At 50.2% G+C, this 20150-nt stretch overlaps 1 protein-coding gene across 2 annotated transcripts in view; it reads right to left on the bottom strand.

Moving 5' to 3' along the window:
- Positions 1-973: 973 nt before the first annotated feature.
- The window catches only part of LOC142588006 (uncharacterized), a 31960-nt gene continuing 12783 nt past the window's right edge, over positions 974-20150 (bottom strand). For both annotated transcript variants that reach the window (XM_075699423.1, XM_075699422.1), the window contains one exon: positions 974-11133. In XM_075699423.1, coding sequence (XP_075555538.1) covers positions 9844-11091 — 1248 coding nt within the window. In that variant the 5' untranslated portion in view covers positions 11092-11133 and the 3' untranslated portion in view covers positions 974-9843. The remainder of the gene's footprint in view (positions 11134-20150) is intronic.

Here is a 20150-nt window from a genome sequence, read left to right on the forward strand (position 1 = left end):
TGCAGAATGCTACAAAGCCAAGCGGTAATAATAAACACCAGATATTTTGGTTTGAAAGCATTTGTTGCATCAGTTACTTCTTTTGTTATTTACATTAAAGTATTGTTTTGTAGTTGAAACGTTGTTCTCACAAAATGCTGCTCTAGGACACAGTCATTTGAATATGTGGAATTTACGTGTCCCATTTAAGTACCCCTGGAGTTTACAGAATTTTGATAGAACTTTTTCTTGCGGAGTAAAGATATTTAAACTTGATGCTTCATTTCTTTTACCTTTTAGGTTAGGAAGGTTATTCGTAGGAAAACTCAGTAGGGAAATTAAAGATTTGCAACAATTATTCATTAGAAGCTGGCCTTTTTATTACATGCAACTAATGCCATCAAAGTTCATTCAGCGGATTAACACGAGCTTTTTTATGTTGCACCTGTTTGAAAACATTAAAATTAGTTTTCTTCCAACTAAAACTTCATTCAGAATTTCGGCCCAATGAGGTAGGCCGTAAGTTTGTCATAAAAAATATTTGTGAATGAGTGCCATTTCGAAGGAAGGGTTCAGCCAACGTAAAGCTGTTGATACTACCATGAGCTGGCGCTGTAGCCCGCTGAATCGCGCATTCCAAGTCTTGGAGTGCGTTATTTAGACTCCGTCAAATCCCACCATATTGTCAGGCTCGCCATCTTGTAAGCTCCGATTGGCTCACTGGGTGGCTAGGCCCTCCCGGATTGGCTAAAACCAACATGACGAAATTTGACAACATTGCGGAACGCGAGTATCGAGACTTGGCACCTAGTATCAACCCGTAATTGAATAAGTCCTTGTGTTGCTTTTTCTTCCATCTCATGGCTTGTACCCGCCATGGGGCATTGACCAACAACAGGGAAGCAAATTAACAGCATAAATTACACTTCGTTAAAAAAATATCCGCGAACATAGATTCGCTCAGCGGATATTGAGAAAACACAGGAGTCGTGAGTCAAGCCCGCAATTCATTTTTTTATTCACAGCGGTAACACGTTTTCTTTTTCTCTCTCACTCTCACTCAATAAGATTTTCCTTCTTTTTTGTCATTTTTATCACCACGACACTTTTTTTTTTCGCGTGGCACATTTTTTCTTAAACAGTAACAATATATGGCAAAAAAGATGTCGTGGCTTCAGAGTTCGTTTTTCCTGTGCATTCCACAGCTCGAGAAATCGGAGGAAATAGGAGACGGTACAGAATCAACACCCGTTAAGCAAACGAAAGCGTTCGACAGTGAGTAATGAAAGAAAAATAAAGAAAACAACATGACCAAGCAAAAGTCCTTTCGTATCGCGAAAGAGAAAGAGATCGGGAAAAAAGGATGATTATGACCATGTGTCGTTTAAAAGTGAGTGTACGTGTGCACGTGTTGTTGTGTGGCTGTGACTGCATTTGACGTATATTCATATATGTATAATATATATTACACTTTATAACATTGCGCTCCCTTAAATATATTTATAATATATCCTCGTCCATTTTTTTACTCAGTCTTATTCGTCCTGTAGCACATTTCTGTATATATATATAATATATTTATATAATGTATATATAATATAAATCTATTCTCTTCACGCACCTCTGTTATCAGTTGCTTTGTCGCTGCCTGCCGCGAGTTGCTCGTTAAGAAAAGAAATCCCATCTTCGCGCAGTCGGTTGGAGGAACCGGTCGGCAACGGAGATATCGGTTGCTTTCAGTCTTGTAGCGTTTAGTTTGCGGTTTGTGACTGGGTCTCAAATCACTTCTCTGAACCGATTTTGATATTGGACATCCGCCGTTCAATATGCTTACACCTTAGGCAAGGTGAAACTACTTCATCGCTTCTGTCACACTTATCGGGCGAGGCAATTGGACAGTGAAAGGCTGTGAACGAACTTGACGATTCAAGACTGAAGTATGTTAGAGAATAAAGAAGGAGGCTGTGCCACTTAATGAGCTTTTCACGGTTTGACATAGGTGGCGGCAAATATGCAGTGCGTATGGGACAATATGTACTCCTTCTCGCCTACTTAGGAATGGCACCGTCGGTTGTCTAGGGTTGGGAGCGAGGGAGGAGGCGTGGTCTGGGACCGCCACTTGTAGCGTTGGTTGAGCGACGCGGGAGTGAGCGCGCGATTAGCCACTGAGCAAATGAGAACAGAACACGACCCGGATGTGAGCATTAGGGCGACTTCCGCAATAATTTCGTTCAATTTGTGCGTTTATCTCAAACAGCAGCCGTCTTTTTTTTTCTTGTGTCGGACGTGTCATGGACAGGCGTCGTCATGCGAAGACGGCCTGGTACCAATTTGGTCGAAGCAGTGGGGCCCGTACCGCCTAGCATAAGCACCGGCATGAAGGCTGAATCCGAGACGCTGCTGCACCACCGATTTTCACGGTTATTTGAAAACTTCCGCCGAATTGAACCTTCAACTCTCGATAGCCCGTTCCCCCCCACCGCCTACTGTGAGGAACAATTGAAGCATGAGCACTTAGCAGCGTCCATTGACGAGATGTGGGAACCTGGCTGGCCGCGAACACAACGTGAAGGTTGAAATTAGTTTCCGAATCGTAATAACCTGTTTTCGGTAGCTGCATTTCTGTTGCTGACGAGACTTGACGTCCTTTTTCCAAACTTTTTTCGTTCTACCAGCAAGCACGGTCTAGTCAGGCAAATATTTGCCTTTGGCCGTGTCCCCTAAGACAACTTGAATATTGTCTTCAATAAATCAGTAATGAAAGAAAGCACTGAATATCCCGTCTGGCGTCGTGGAACCTCCTGTATGACAAGCGCATGGCACAGCACCCTGTATATCTCTGTCTCGCACAGACACTCCGCCTGCCGACCATCAACTTATTATAAGCTCTACCAAACACACAACCAGCATTCTAATTGATGTACTAGATTGTTGGCTGATGAAGCTGCGCGATTGTTTGACGGTACCGTCCGCACTATCACCATTTTACGTGCACCTCCAGTGACCGGAAAGCATTGAACAATCTTGCCAGAACTGACCCCGTCGAAGGTATTCTTTCATCGTAATGAGACACCTGACGTTCTAAACACTTTAGTGAGACTCAAACCCAGCTGCCCATTCCTCTTTTAAGACCGGGACGTCACAATGTACATGTTACCGGAAGCGCACTAGAGACTATTCCTTGAATCATGCGAGGGCGTGAGAACAAATCGGTGACATCCAGGTCACCTCAGCTGTCCGGCTGAATGAGAACAAATGTGTTGAGAGGAAATAGATAACGGCCGATTGATGAAATGACGCCAGCAGCCGTGCGCATATCGACGATCGTCCACACACTCTTGAACGCAATTGAGATCAGTGTGTTTAGGCGTAACCTGACGCAAGACACTGCCGCACGAGGCGTCATTTGCTCATCCACCACGGGAGTCTATAGTAGGCGCTGGTTGCGTTTCACTTGAAAGGACCGTGGATAAGCTTAAAAGCGCTCTGCTCGAACCGACATTTCAAAATTGCAACAACATGATAAGTCGCTCGGTCCCATTACTCAAGCTACCTTCTTTCTGACTCTCGCATCTTTTCAGAATCTCACTAGAATCTCCCAACACAAAGGCACTTTCTTGAAACGCTTATGCCGGCTCCGTTCTTTTTACGTTTGTCTCTCCACTTGGGGTTCAAATCCAGGCATTCCCTAAATATTGTTCCAACTCGTTGTGTGCCTTCGGACCTTTAACGATCTGACACCGCATTAGAGTTTCTGAAGTAATAAAGGAAAACGAAAGACCACAAGCAATAGCGTCCAATGTTCGCTAGCGAGACAAAAGCTTCGGTGTCAAAAATGGCTGAAACCTCCTGAACTGTCGCCTAATAAGCGTCTGTACTGTTAAAATACACAACCACTACCAACCGATGGGAATCGCCTTGATCCAAGCCTAACGAAAGCGAGTTGTCAATGCGTGTGGATGAATGACTGTGCAGAAACAAAGGGTCATTTCGCCATGTTCAGAATCATCCACCAATCAGGATCAAGCTCCTTCTCAGTGGTTTCGCTTTCGGCTGTCTGTCGTGTCATTCAGCGGTATCAGGGGATTTAGACTCCGGCACAGTCATGCCGACTGATGTAAGCTGCAGTTAACATCTGTGGCGGGAGCTGCTAATGTGCATGCTTATCAGATTATTCTTTTGAAGTGACACTACCACAGATACCTTCGAAGTAGATATGGCCTTGCACTTGAAGTATAGAATAGGGTAACTGGCCACCTGTTTCTGAGAACCAAGTATAAGGGATGAGACGGGTGTTCCTATCTAATCGAGCCGCGTTCTTATGTCTTCTTTACATTACCAAATCCTTCCGAACTGACTCGAACGAGAAAATTTAAGGCCCCACCTCTTCATCCCGTGACTACCGCGATGAACTTGGTGTGTATTGCCCTCAAAGCTGTATATCAACCAATAACTGAGGTGCCCCGCCCCCTTTATTGCAAGAACTACATGAAGACAGGTAGCAATGACAAAAGAGCGGCACCGCAACATTATTGCTTTCGCAAGAAGCGTCCCTTCTTTCCTGGGCGATCGGGCATGAGACACAGCTGCCTATACCGTCTTGATTGAAGCTTTGATTTCTCATCATGTGGAGACGGCAAAAGTGCGACAGGCGGGGCTGCTTGAGAAAGTACGTGTAGGTTGCACAGCATAAATGTCTCTGTCTGTGTTGAGTGTGTTCGCGTCGTTCATGCAGGGTGTGCGTAGCGACGGCTACGATGGAAACGCGGTTAAGTTGATCAGGCTGCTGTCGAGCGCGGATAATTTATCTTGCTGCCTTCCCTGGCGAGCAACTGAGATCTACAGCTGGTATTGTTTAAGTGCGACTCGTGCCAGCAACGACGCGAGAACGGGCCGTTTCGCATGGCTCGTCAACGACGCCTGAGCTCCGCGACGGCCACGAATGGCGGCGCTGCAGTCGCGTCTTGGTGAAAGTAGTGCGCCGATTGGCGGAGCCTCACGGTTACCTCCGAGATCCGCATTGTAGACATTTAGACTGCCGCGCCATTCGTTATCGCGGTCCCCCACACAACGCGAAAGCTGTGAAAACAGAGTCCCTTCAAGCAGCATTGATTTGGTGCGTAGATGCAAGGAAAATTAAAAGAAAATATGAGCGCAGGGAGCGCTGGCAAGTGCGAAGACGTTCCGACTTTTTGACAACGACTTGGCTTTATGTGACGTTAGCCAACGGAAAGATTAAACGCGACGCAGGGGTGTACACTGTCCGGCCAGCCGATCGGGAAGCTTTCGTGAAGTTGTGAAAAATTTTTGTTGGGAAATTTACCGTTGTTGGCACTGCGTGGACTTCAATAGCTCACACCATACAGAGCCAGACCGTCCATTAAATACCTTAAGCAAACAAAACAAGCGATGTGAGCAATATCTTTGTGCTGACTGCCTGTCTCAGGTATGTTGATATCGTAGCATGGACTAACATACGGAAAAGCTCCTCCATGAAAGCAGCCAAGAAATAAACTGCTGGGATGGCATGCTACTTATTACAACGCGGAAAAACAATTTGCAATAAACTGTAAACACTTGCCCTGACTTTATAAAGAATGTGATAATTGCCTTCCTAATTAAAAAATAATAAGATAAAGCATTGCACCGCGGCGTGATTATCATGCACTTGGAACAGACCGGACAGGTCGGCATTAGTTATGCACAGACTATGGCGTAAGCGCAGAACAAGCCTTCGTAAAATTTGTACGCGTTTACACGTTCTACGTAGCTCAGTGACAACAAAAACGTGTCGATGATTCCTTGACGGAGACTATGAGAGACATTCTTTCGTTTGCACCATCCAAATGAACGCTGGAAAGTCGCAGTGAACTAATTATGTGTTTGCGGTTCAGTTTACGGGCTTGTGTTTTTGGCAGCCGTAGTTCTTGCCTGCCTTAAATGAACAGCGACGGCTATTGTGCCTAACACAACTGCAATTTCAAATCTTTGTATAACGCAATTCTCCCAATGAAGCTAATTTCGGTGCAAATAAAAGAACACGAGCATCACATATACATTTCTGCGTGGTCTGCACCAAAAAAAAAAAGAAAAACAATAATGAGCGAGAATATTTTCTAGGTGAAGGTTCAGTTCGTCTCCAAAGGATTTTGTATATAATGCGTATTTAGTTTGAGCTGTCTCATGGGATAATAACAGAAAAAGAAACATAACACAGGCTGGCCAGCTTTCACAGTGCCCGACTGCCAACTCTCGAGAGGCGACCATTCAGCTTTCGTTCCCAACTTGCTTAGCAAGCAGCAAGCTGAGAGGACTTGACATCCCATTCCTGGAGTCGTACATAAAATTTCTGGATCAAGCGCCAAGGAAATTCTCCCCGATTCGGTGGTCAAACTAGCATGGTCACGCACCAAAGGATGGCTAGAAACGCTTTAGGTTTTTTTATGGTTGCTATTGGCTTAATGTAAACGCGTTTTTCGATAAAGAAACTAAATCTCTCGACAGTGGACTTTAAGTCTTGATCGTTCGGGCGCCGAAAGAAATCTTAGGAGGCACTTCGAGAGTTGGCAGTGCTATTTCTACAGTGCTGATCCAGCCCTTACACAATTATATGCACAGAGTGAAACCTCGCGTACGCGCACATACACATATGTACTCTATGTATATACAAGGCGATTTCGTGCGGCTGTTGTGGAAAACAACAAATTATTCGAGGAAAGAAAATCAATAAAACAACTGAACATGCGCACATATTTACATCAGTTATCAATACTTCGCCGAAGAGATTAAACATACAATGGTGATCGCAATAATAAGAATGGTAATACTCTTCTCTATCGGCAAAAGCACAACAAGGATACTAAAAGACATTGCGGCAAGACTGGGCGTAAAAAATAAAAGATGATATAATATGTACAACACCACCAAATGTTGCCGTGTGGTCGCTGCTGTTGGCATCGAACGCGAGAACGTACAGTGTATTTTTTTTTATTCTTGCTTTAAAGGTTGCGTGGTCCGAGAGAGTTGATGCGTCCTATCACAGTTTAACGGGGTTTGTTTCTTTTTTTTATCACAAACGGAAAAAGAAAGTTCCCAAGTCGAGTTTCGGCAAATGCCACTTTCCCGTGGTCTCAAGAGACGCTTTACCGCTGCATTCAGTGGGAAGAAAAGGGGGTGTGCGAAAAACGTGCACATTTTACACCTCCCGGTGTTCGCCTCGCCTCGTCGTATTACTCCTGCTATAGAACGAATTAAACGCTATTATCGCTGTTTGACTTCGAACAGGTCCAAGCACATGCAACAAAAACTTTTTTGAATGCCTTTTGGGGAATGTTTTGCACCTCTACAGCGTGTGCGCCCTTCTAAGAAGTAAACTACGAAATGAGGAGGTGTAACGCAGTAACAAAGGCACCTTTTCTTCCCAATGGAGTGCACGCGGCTGTGCGGCCGACCGTCAACAATTGCTGCTTACTCGACTATCCATACCCTTCCCTCCCAACATTTTTTTTTATTTTTTTTCTTCCCCTGGCAGAGCGTGCGCGGAAGCTCGGACGACGCAACTCGCACATAAGCTAAGCGCGCACCAACGGCTACATACAAGGCTACGCGGAACACGTAAGCAAGCTTTGGGAGACGATACATGGCGCTGGCTTCTGTCTGGTAAGTCACATGCGCTGTTATTATGTAAGGCCGCGGAAAACACACAGTTCGCACCAGAAAAAGTTGGGACGCCGACGCCGTCCGTAGGAAGACGCGCGAGGAGTCAAAAAGGTGTCAATTGCGTGACCCGTCTCAGAAGAAACGTGTACGTCTTCCTGGGACTACTCGTAGAACACGATCTGTGCCCCAGATTGTCACCGACGTCACCGGGAGACCATGCATCCTATGAAATGCCCAGCGTACCCGGCTAATTACGCAATCGAAGCTAATCACGGAAATTTGCGACGACGCCAATCATAATGTGACGCTCTTTATGTCAGTAGGCTTACGTCCGTGCGGAGCAGACCTTCAGTATTCCAGCTTACGACGAACTGCGATGCACCTGCTCCGACGCGACGACTGCGCGTGCGCTGTAAGTGGTTCGCAGGAGTGAATCGAAGCAAGTCGAAGCTAACTGTCAAGAGCCCATGAGCATAGCGGTTAGGAGCAAAGCTGCTCATGCGCAGTTTCCAACCCTTCCAATTTAAGCCATAATTTCTCCAATTTGTCACTTTAACACTTTGCCAATACGCCAGCGGCGCGTCTTGGCAGCGCGAGATAAGCCCAGTGTAGGCAGGATTCTAGTAACAATTTTTTGGTCTCGGTACGCTTTATACGGGCCTTGCTCTTGGCTCTCCCGAGAGACACGAGATAACCCCGCGGCAGAATATTTAAAACAGAAAGCGAGAAAGACGGCATCGAAACCAGCACCACATTTCGCCACGTAAGAAATGACACGCGCGCGCGTAGCGGCGTCGATGACGCCGACGGCTGCAAGTGAAAACAGTGCGGCAGCCAAGGCGCGAAATTGGAAAGCCCAACCGCGGAGACGATGACGAGAGATTTTCAGGACCGACGAGTGCCTCTGAGATTCGCTAAGAAAAAGATGGAGCGACCGGCGCGAAGGAAGGCGAGGAGAAAGAGGTCTGGAAGGATGTCCCTGCCTAGCGTGGCGCCATCTCTCCGCTGCGGCGGTCGTTGCTCTTTCGCAGCCCACCACTACCGCCACCGAAAGGAGAGTACGGAGACGCCGATGCGAGGGCCCGGTTTTTTGGGCTGTGTAAAAAACAGCATAAGCGGTCGGCCCGATTTGAAGAGAGCGGGCAAGTTTGCTCTGCGGCCAGTAGTCGGCGCCACTGCCTCCTCGCCTCTTTGCGTTTCTGTTCCATTTGTTTCCGTCAAAATGCGGCAGAAACATGCTAGACAATTCAGCACGGCTGTTGCGGCTTGTCATATCTTCAATTCCTCGCTCGCAACCGTAAAACGGACTTTTTGACAGCTCATATGAGCTTCCCGTCTCTGCGTAGAACCCTACATATGCAGAGGTTGAAACGTAGCCATCCGGTATGAATGGAACTTGGCGAGCTCCGTACGAACAAACGGGCGCAGTTGCAGCTAACCTGCGAGAGTGGCGCCACTTTTGAAAACCATTCCGGCGAACATGTAGCTTCCGAAATGGCCACCTAGCCGTCATAGTGGAAGCTCAGAATGGTGGACCATCAGTGAATTAACAGAGACTAGGATAGAGTACAGCGGGGATGTATACAGTTATTATACACCGAAGACATGATTTGCCCACCACCCACACTATCGCAGAACTCCCGTCCCTAATGCTTCAGAGGCACTCGTCGCCCGTAGCACGATCGCGTCACGCGGGAATATGGTTGACGATGATTATTAGGCTGGGCCACGCAGTACTTGAGAGGTGGCAGGCCAGGGGCCACGATGGCCGGAGGAGATACTTGAATATTTTCCGACCTGCCCTGCTCCTCGAACTAACTGATTACATTCGAACGCACTTATATCACCAGCTTAGTAAGCCTGTCCATCCGCTCTCGGCTTGAGCAGGAGGACCTTCGACGCGACTGCGAGGGGCGAGAAACCCCGTACAGTCGAGACACAGCAGCAGCGCACCGCCCGCAAACACACAATGAGCTGTCGCGACTCTTTGGCAACGTGGATGTCGGCACTATTTAGATGATGATTCAGCGCGATACAGTCCACTTACGTCCTCACAACGCTTCTTTCTCAACTGTCCTATGTACACGAAGCAAGCGTTGTCCTCCGCCACACCGGCAGAGAGTGTTGGGACCAAGAGGCTGCAGAAGACGAGAAAGGCCTCTCCAGAAACGACGACCGATGACACACAGCCGATGGCGTCCCCCCTCAGGACATGACGGTGGCCACGTGGTCCTCGGAACCCATGAGTCCCTTGTAGCCGAAGCTGATCTGCTGGCCCGAGGAGGCGACCAGCTGGCAAGTGGCGGCTGACGGGGATGCGGCCGTGGTGGTGACTACGCAGTCGGCCGCCTGCTGCTGCGACGCGGCCAGCGAGCGCATTAGGTCCTCGGCACTGACCGGCGCCAGCTTGACGTGCGGCGGGGACAGCGGCGAGAGCAGGTCGAAGTCGTACAGGGACAGGTCAATGTCGCCGAATATCTCGTCGCTGCTGCTGCTCGCGCCACTGCTGTTGCTGTTGCTGGCCAGCGACGACGAGGAAGAGGAAGGGCTCGTCTGCAGCACCGAGGAAGATGCCGACGAGGAAGTGACCACCATGGCAGCCGCGGGCGAGTTGTGCGCGGGCAGCAGGGTGTAGAGGGGCGCCGAGCCGTTAACGCCGCCGCTGCCGCACCCGGGGTCGGTAATGCCGCACGCAGACGCCGAGGACACTGGCTCGGCCACCGTGGGCGCCGGCGGCGTGACGGGCGCGCCGCTGCCGAAGTTGAGTACCGAGCTCCAGTTGAGACTCGGCAACCTGTCCTCGTCCGTCCACAGGGGTGTGGGAGGGGGTCCGGAAACCGGCGGTTCGGCGGGAGACCGCACAAAGGGCGTCAGGCGGCCGCTGTCCCCAGGAGGGCACGACCGGTCGTAGTCGTCCCCGTAGCCGCCATTGTGGAAGGGCGTCGCAGGGCCGTACGGCTGGTGCTGTGGCAGGTGGTGGTGACCGGCTCCGAGCCCGCCATTGGTGGTGGCGCCGTGTAAGTGATGGTGGTGGTGGTGAGGCGAGTGATGGTGGTGATGAGGGTGATGGGGGTGATGGGGCGACGTGTCAGCAGCCGTCGGTAGCGTCGCCGGCTCGGGACCTCTCGGCGGCCTCATTTCCCGCTCGAGCGCCCGCAGAGTGTTGCACACAAGTACCGAGCGCAGAAGGCTGGGGTCGGGTGCCTGCCGGAAGCGGGCCAGCTTGCAGATGCTCATGTTAAATACCACGTGTTGGCGGCGCGAATACGAGGAGCGGGCGTCCTCGCCCGACGAGCATCCGCCCGTGGTCGAGCTGGCCGATGAGCAGGAGCTGGAGGAGCTCGAGTCCTCCTCTTCGTCATCCTCCTCTTCGTCGAGACCGCCACCATCGGAGAAGTCGTCGAGCGAGTGCGCCTTGCGCTTGATTCCGCGGGGCTGCGCCTCCGAGAACATAGCGCTCACATGGAAAGGCGGGGCTACGGGAGCTGCTGCACTCTGCGAAGATCGGGGAGGGAAAAAAAGCAAACTCGGTTAGCATCACGCCCAACATCCGTCAGAAAAGCACGCATCTGACAAGCGCAGTAAACGAAGTTCTAACCTCGTTCAAGTTGAAAAGTGAGTCTACGAAATAAATGTACAGGTCACAGGAGGGTCTCCCGTTTCTGGAAAGTGCCAGTTCGCTCTGCTTTGGAGCTACGGTCTGCAATTTTCCTGGTAGCAAGTCGGAAAGGAAAACAAAACTTACGAAAATGATTTGGAAGCAAACAACAAAACAACCAGAAGACACAAGACAGTTAGCTGTCCTGTTTTGTGGCGTTCTTTGCCTTCAAATTATCTACCGACTAGCTCACTTAGTCGCCTTATGAACATAACGGTGAGAGCCGTTCCCACGCGCAAGCGCGAACACACTTCACCAAATATAGCAGGCGGCTTTACAACTTTTCGACAGAACACACGTCGTGCATTGCAGGAAGACCCCAATACATACAACAGCGTTAACCCCGAGGCTTAATGCGTGTTCCTGCTGTTTCGTGATCTGCATACGTATTGTGGCACAAAACAACTCGGGTTCTCGATTATTTCATTATGCAGAGACTCAACAGTACTGACGACAAGCCAGAATATAGTTTACCGATAAATTTCAGTCGCGTCTCCAGACAATGCACCAATAAAAGAATTAAATGTGGAGGAAATTGTGTGAAGCAAGTTCGTGCATTGGCGGAACTTCATGAATCAGTTGCCGTTGCTCTGTGAAGTACTGAAGAAGCTGCACTACATGAACTGCACCAATGCACTCACATGAAGAACGAAGAAGCAGTAACTAAGCAATAGTTCCGACTGTGATAAATAGCCGGATCACACATGGGGTCCTCTGCTACGTTGTCATTATACTCAAGTTCTTTTTCTCGCGTAAGCACTTCTCCTACAGAAGCAATTTCACGAGTTAGTACAGTGTGGCCAGCAATCAAGCACGTGACGCGATCGTGCAACGGAAAACGCGTAAGGGAGTTACGCCTTTAATCGCACATTCAGAAAACACGCCGAAAGAAGACAACATCCATTTATACACATCGAAGGCAAAAGTGGGCACGCATGCGCCAAGCAGGCTGCAAGCAAAGCATCGCCGCTTCGCCGGGCGTGCCAAGCTCGAACGCGTCCTCAGCCCGTTTGAAAACTTGGCGCCCAGCGTTGGGGACGTGCCAGGGACAACGCGCGCAGAAAAAAACGGGGGGGAGGGAGGGAAGGGGAGGGGAGGTCGCGCAGCGCGGAGGTGGTAAAACCAGAAACAGCAAAGAAGGCAAGACCCGCGATGGCGAGGGAGGAGACGCAGCGCGATTTTTTTTTTTCGCGACAGGTGCGGCCGCCTGCTCTCTCTCTCTCTCTCCTTCTCTCGGGACGGTTTCTTTGTCCTATTTCTTTCCTCCTTTTTCTTTGCGCTCCGATGGCTGGGCGCTCTGCGGTTGCATGCACGGGATGCTACAGCTGCGCCGCCCTAGCGGCTGCGCGGAGGATGTGGGCAACCATGCACGCCGACGCCAGTCGTGCTGGAAGCGCTGGCACTCACATCAATGGGTGCATAGCCTCTGAGACGGTCGAAATGGAGCCAACAGCGCAGAATTTCTCGAGTCTCGGAGGCCGCAAACCGGATTGCGAAACTAATGTTGAAAAGGCTTCCAGCCGAAGACGCAAGACACGGACAGCAGGGAAGAAGGCACACCACATGCTGTTCATGTCAGTTTTCTGCACGAAACTTTTCGCAACGTGTGTATAAACGAGCTCAGGAAATGACCATTCTCAAACTTTCATCACTAGTCTGACCGCGACAACGCACATTTTGGCGCAGTTAGCAATAGTTTGCGCGAGATCATTGAGAAATCGGCAAAGCTGCCAGTAGGTCTCCTTTGATGGCATCAACGTGAAGCCGACACATACCTAAAGCATCCTGAGTGTCCAAATTCAGAAGAAATTGAGTAGAACTGCCCTTCGATAATTATTTATCGTAACCTGGTTTCGTATAGCACGATATCATTATCGATAAGTTTGCAAAACCTAGACAACTATACAAAGGGCATCAGTTGATTTATAACTATTCTTTCATTTCTTTCCTTCAAGGTTGTCAACACATAAGTTAGCTACAAACAAAATTAAAACATTTCCACAGGTTATTTAGCCATAGCGCTCACGTAGGGCCTTTGAACTTCACAAACGCCCGCAATTTCCCTCCTGACAAACCCTTCGCGTTCATAAGCCGCGCTCGTATGACATGGTTCTGTCGGAGTACGGCTGAAACTATTACAACGGCAGCTGCGGTAACAGCGCGCGCTGACGAGGCATCGGTTGTGCAGAGAGTAGGGATAATTAAAACCGCATACTCGCGAACCGGAGCCGCCGCCGGACGACAGCAGGCCTGGCCCGCAATGGCGTGGCGCCGGCTATCGGACTGTGCGAACTCACCGACTCATGCTTGGAGTAGAGAAGACATGACATTCCTGTTCATTATTCCTTTTCTTTTTCTTGGAATAAGCTGCAATATTGCATACAAGGGTAATTAAAATAAAAGAGTGCAGACCCTCGTCACGTCAAAATTGAAAAAAAGGAAGGAAGACAGGTCGTTTAGGTGTTAACTTGAGGTACTTTGCCGTGTTCCATAGTGAAGACAGTACAACACACGAACGTCTTCTCAGTCTTCCGCATCCTTTTGCCAGCTGCAACGCAAGCGTCGTAGTTATTTGGCGTTTCTATTGCCACCTTACGTCGCTGCCTACGTTAGATGGGCACTCGTTCTGCTGACATGACACAAAAACCAGATCAAAGCAAGTTTGGAATTGTCAAAACACTCGGATTCGGCCAACGGGATAAGCCTAGGCCACGGCCTGGTGGGCGCTCTCCTCAGCAGCTCGAGCCGTTGGGCAAGGCGCTCGGCTCGAAGCAGTTATTAGCTGCACAGAGCTTGAGCGAGCCATGCGAAACGCGCGCGCTCCAAACGGACACCGGTTGCGGGAGAGGCCCATGTCTATGCGCGCGCGCACTGACGCGCATGCGCGGTGCGACTCCCGTCTGCAAGAGCTGTACGCGTCAGAGAGGGAACTGGAGTCGGCGAGGAGGAGGGGGCCATCCTCTCGGACCGCGTGTTCCTGCCGAACACACAATACAGGTTCCGCCAGCAGGGCCGCGCTGGTGTCACTGGTGTTCGCGATCTCAAATAGCTGAGTAGGAGTAGCAGCGGCTACTCCAGCCGTGGCGTCGTTGCGCGGCATGTGCACCCGCTGGCTCGGTTTAGCAGGGACGGCTGGCTCGCTGAGCGCGCGGTCCTTGAGAGAGGTTCGGCTGCGCGCTGTGCCTCGGACCGCGCGTTGCCGTGCGTCCGTCGTGGAGACCTCGTTCGCACCGGTCAAACCGGTTCGCAAATAGAAAAACAAAAACCAAATAGGGGGCTGGCAGGACGAAGGAAAAAGAAAGACGGCCTCCTCGTCTCGCCTTTTCCTCCACACGTTCTCCTTTCCCCTTCAATTTGAGAGCCAAGTCTACGGGTTTCGTACTTTTCTTTTCCGCAAGTTCCTCTTTTTCTTTTTCTTGAAGTGCCTCTGCAGCGTCTCGGCGTTTATTATGAAGTCCTCGCGTAGGGCTGCAGGCCTCCCGTGGTGCGTTGCGTGTGTGTGCCTTGTTCTCGGGCGATTTCTCCACCTTTCTGGCTGATTTTCTTTTTTTCGTTCAGCACCGTCTGCAACACAGCGAGCCGCCATCTTGATCCACCCCGATCGCCGCGGCGTCATCCCCTCTCCACCACCGCCATTTCATCCAGATTCACGCAGCCTGTTGTTCTGACGCCGCGATGAGGAAGGCGAAAGAATAGAGAAGACAAAAGAGATGAGAAATGAGGAGGGGCTGGCGTAGACTTAGTTAAGGCGACGGCGTCCTTCCTTCATCAACCACGACCTCCGACGCCGTCCTTCGCTCTGTTTTGTTTTCGGTTTTCTCTCTGGACTGAGTTCTGAGTTGAGTTCCGAGTTCCCATGTGCATGTTCTCTGGAGATATTGATTTGCGTCGTTCGCCACACAGCCAGCTGTCCCATGCGCGCGAGGAAGAAAGCGAGTGTTGCTCTTTCATTCCACGTTTTATTTTTTCCTTCGTTTAGCTCGTCATTGCGGCAGGAAAAGAAGCTGAGGAGCAGAAGCAGCCAGAGAGGAGAGCGCGGTGTCGAGAACTCTGCGTCGTCGTCGCTGTCGTCCGTGCATCAGGAAATGCTGTCCGGCCTCGCCGGACGACGACGAATGCGCGCTGGAAGCCAGCGCCAGGCATCCTATAGCAATCCCCCTCTCGCTACCTTCCTGACTCCCTTCTCTTACGGGACTTTTCTGCGGCGGCCCTGTCTCCGGCACGCATGGGTGGCGGCGGCGGCCGAAAGAGGTGGCAGGGCGGGAGGCGGCAGGGGGGGGGGAGGGAATCGAGAGACTCGGCTAGCGGTGTACGGACCGCTACGCCAGAACGCCACACACATTCTCTCCCTTCCAACCGCCACGCCACCTCTCAATCTTATTTTCCTTGCGCCCAGAAGAAGGAGGAACCCCCTTTCCTGAGCGTTCGTTCCTCGGTCGGCTTCGGCGCGTCGACGCGCCTGGACGTGACTGCGCTCGGGCCGAGCGGCGGGAGGTCCTGCGCCTCTCGCCGCGACGACGACGACGAAGCGGGCCGCCGTTTTGAAGCTCCCGCGATCCTACGCTCCGCACAGTGCGGCTCCGTTCGACGCCACGCAATTCCACCGCGGAAGTAAACACGGACGTCGGCGGACCACAAACGGGCGCCGGATAGCGGACGGCGGAGGATGCGGAAGGCCTTCGCCTACCACTACCCCCCTCCCCCCTTCCTCTAGAAATCCAAGCTCGCATGCAAACGGAGCGCGCGGTCGCGTTGTTATAGACGTCGTCGACACGTCCTGGTTGTGAAGAGCAGACCGGGCAGGGTCGGCAGCAGCAGCTGTTGAGAGACACGAAGGCTGCGCGGCTGAATCGGCATCGGAATCGGGTCGCAATCATTGGAGAGTTTGAGCTTGTTCGTAAACTTGTTAGCGCATGTGGGATACCTGGTTTTACCGGACACGCGTGCTGTAGCAACAACGGTGGTAGTGGTATCTCGTGACAAGAAATTCTTGACCAGAGAGGGCTCGAATTCAGAATGGGTAGGGGAGGGGAGAGGGGGCGAGGGGAGACGGAACGTAAGATCGTTCCCCCTGAATTCAGCGCAATTTAAAGCACCTCAGGTGGTCGAAATTCATCTGGAGCCCACATTACAGCGTGTCTGATACTCAGTTCATGGTTTTGGCACGTAAAACTCCAGAATATAGTTATTCTAGTTAACATTATCTCTATGAATGGCGTTATTAGTAGGGCGCAGTCATTGCGTGTAATATAAAACGACTCAAGTAGTTATTGCATTATAGCTGCAGCTGTCAGCTCGTCGGCTAAGCATTAATTAGAGTCAGAGGCTTCTAAACCAGCGCACTACAAGTTTCAGCAATGGAAACCGCAAGGCGCAAGTATACATACTTCCACGTGATTTCAACGAAAAGTACACGTAACAAACGCGCTGCGCAAGACAAATGTACCCGACAACGATACTCTCTCGCACTATAGCAATATAGGACATCACACAACAATGCCTTTTCGAGGCAGAGACATATACTGTAACGGAGTGAAAACTTAGCGCACTAAGAATATGCCTCGGTGTTCCTAAGGAGACAAAACGACGAAGGAACAGCAGAAAATCCAAAGCGAGCCACCGAAAAAGTCGAGCTATAACCGCAGGAGCGCACTAAGGGCGGGGAAATATGATAAGAAATTAGGCGAAATAGCGCAGCTAAAGAAAGGGAACGGTAAGAATGAAGAGAAAGAAACGGAGAGAAAGGAAGGAAGTTACAAAGAAACGTCGACATACCAGGTTTTGTCTCCGTGGCCGTAGCTAGTGGGCGAACAAGAAAAAAAAGGAGAGGCCGATCGAGGTAGTACACACCGAAGCGCTTTGGCAGAGCCTTACAAAGCCAATTGTTTCACCGTGAAGCGCCAACGCGTAGGCGATTCCGCCGGCATTCTCGGTCGAACAATTGCCACAAGCTGTTCCTATGGCTCGTGCCGTTGAAGCTAAGCAGCGAAATGCCGGAGAAAGAAGATCGAAGGAGCTCCTTAAGCAGAGTAAAAAAAAAGAAATGGAAGTCGAGAGGTCGTTGAGTACGCGCTAAGGTAGAAGGCAGCATATCGCCTCATTCTTTGATGTAAGGGCGTGGCCTCCGAGATCTTGAGCGAGCGCCTCGCACTGCCCGGTGCGGGCGTCCGTGGAAAGGAAATTTCTTGATCGAGCGACGACTGGCTAGACACTGAATTGCTCATCGCTGTTTGTTTTGTTCAGACAGTGCATGTCATATTAGTAGATGTGCGAACACAAGGTGTTATGTGGATTTATTGTAATCAGAGAGGTAGGCCTACCAGCTCTGGATACCATGAGCCTATTGAAGTCAAGCGATATCATAGGGAACCAACGATATGCTATGTGACTGGTTCCCCAAACCGTTGCATGAAGCGAATATGTAACAGATTTTTACTTAATGCTATACGAGATGTGTAGAGATATCGAACCTTTGACCTTACACTATTTGCTATATGCTGTTTTCAAACAACCCGTTTGGAATTCTTAATAAGCGAAAGATTGACTAAAGGAACTAAACTTCCTCCCAACTTTCAGTCTACGGACATTCAAACATATACAGGAAAATGGATTTTCCCGAGACAAATTACTAATGTTCAGTAGCGAAAACAGTCTTGGAGAAGTCCATGTACAACTAAATCATAAACTCGGCCCTAGACTCACAGACAGAACATCTAGGCTGACACTGCTATGACACTGCTCGGTATGTCTGAAGACCTACCACCCACAGAAGCCTTTCTGCATCACCTTCGACTTCAATCGGATTTGCTTTGATACCTCTGCTACCGCTTTATTGGTTCCTCCTCATATATGACAGTTTCATTGTTTAGAAAATCATCATGGGCGCCTCTCAATCCGTTACTACAGAAGAATGCGGGTGACTCGAAGAGCAGAAGAAAGATTGATGCTTGCGAAACCAATGGCTGCGCGTACGCTCCAGTTTGACTGCATTGAAGGCAGTCCACTTTGTCTATATGACACGCATCGTCCTATTCTCGGACAAGAAGCCACTTCTTGTTCTCCGTTGTTCCCAAGCGCTTCCCGCTCCACTAATATTTCGCACGACCTCTGTATTGTCAAGTGCTGTTCACGATAAGCAGGTAGTGCGAAGAATCCAATAACGTACGGCGCTTGCGCGAGAGCGGAAGCACAATGGCACTGGTATAGACAGGGAAAAGCCGATCAGGATTGCAAAAACAAGGCAGAAGATGTATAGATATTGAATTCGTTCGATTATATTTGTGCACGGTTGTGCCTAGGCAAAATTGGTGGCGCAATATTGCCAGCCTAGATTTCTGCCAATTCGCCAAAATGATCACCATCATCACCGCACTGTGCATAGCGGCGATACCACAGCGGCGACCTTCCTCAGAACATTGCCCAGGGTTAGCAGTACGAATGTAACGCTCTATCTATCTATCTGTACACTCGCAAATGTGCATATAGCGTTCACTATCGAATATGTCACTCCGCGAACAAAGGTGGCCCCCCAGAACCACTTCGTACACCACGCAACGTGCAAGAGGGCACCGAGGCATCTGTACTCAATCGCGACCCAAATCACCGTTCTTTCCACTATAGCGAAGTTTTCTTCACCTTTTCCTGACACAGTGCGTGGGCGGCTGTGTGGACTATCAAAATGGGCCGATTTGGGAGCCCAACGCGCCGCAGCACGTGGGTCCTCGCGAAAATTTTTACGTTTGTAATGCGGGTCCATCCTGGAGGCAGTGCAATACCACAGTACGCACATGTATTTTACTAGCAATAAATAGGCCCAGCATAACAATGTTAAGTGACCCCCGCCTCAGCAGCGTATCTCAGCAGGCGTACCGGGAAGCTAGTCGCTTGGCTCCCACAAATCACCCTCCCATGATTTTTATCCAATTCTTAAGTTGTATGTATGGCAGGAAAGAGGTACGTGTCACGCAAATCCGACTCCATGGGACTGCAGGTTCGCTCGCGAACACAACAAAAGCTCGATGCCGGAAAGAGCGTCCGCGAGAGGGCACTGTCGAACGCGAAGACACAACGGAGGATGGGTGGGTTAGGAGGGGGTTGGTTTGATAGTAAGCACGCATCAGCAGAACAAACCCGACATGCTTTACGCATAGTGGCGGATCCCCGTGTATAGAAGTTCGAGGGGACAGGAGGAGAAGGAGACTCGCCCTTCCCCCTCTCACAGACCCCATAGATGATGGAGCCGCTCCTTCCTAGCCCGGCCGGGCGGGTACCGGAAACGGAAGTCGGGCATCTTTTTCTTGCTCTTCTCGTTCGCATCTCCCGGCTAGTGAGAGCGGCGGTAAGGGCTGGGGGGAATCGAGGGGGTCACATGTGCTTCCGGCGTCGCTCTCCGCGCCGCTGCTTTATCGCCGCCGATGCTAGGCTACGCACCGCGCGTCAGCGAACTGTGTGCGGAGTACGACGTTTTTCCTTTGAGTAGCGCGCCGAAGAGGTACGCCAGTAACACCAATTCAACAAGGACTCGCAAATATGAATACTGTCACAAGGACTACCTACTCCGCCGAGGCTGGAGTACTTACTGGATTTGAAATAATTTATGGCAACAAATCTGTAGCGGCCGGCGTGGACTGTGGCCGAAATAAGTGCGCTTGAGCGGTTGACTCCGTGTAGGAAACAGAAGCCCTCCCTTTGTTTATCAAATAAGGTGCTACTTTTTAAATCTTACACGCGCAAACCATATCATGCAGGCCCATAGTCGCGAAGTTATAGCAGCGCAAATTAAATACCAATACCTTCCCATAGTCGCATTACTTGTGATTTCTGTATCGTATTTTTTTTACTTGCATATCATTGT

Source organism: Dermacentor variabilis, chromosome 7 (genome assembly GCF_050947875.1).
Source record: "Dermacentor variabilis isolate Ectoservices chromosome 7, ASM5094787v1, whole genome shotgun sequence".
Classification (NCBI taxonomy): Eukaryota; Metazoa; Arthropoda; class Arachnida; order Ixodida; family Ixodidae; genus Dermacentor; species Dermacentor variabilis.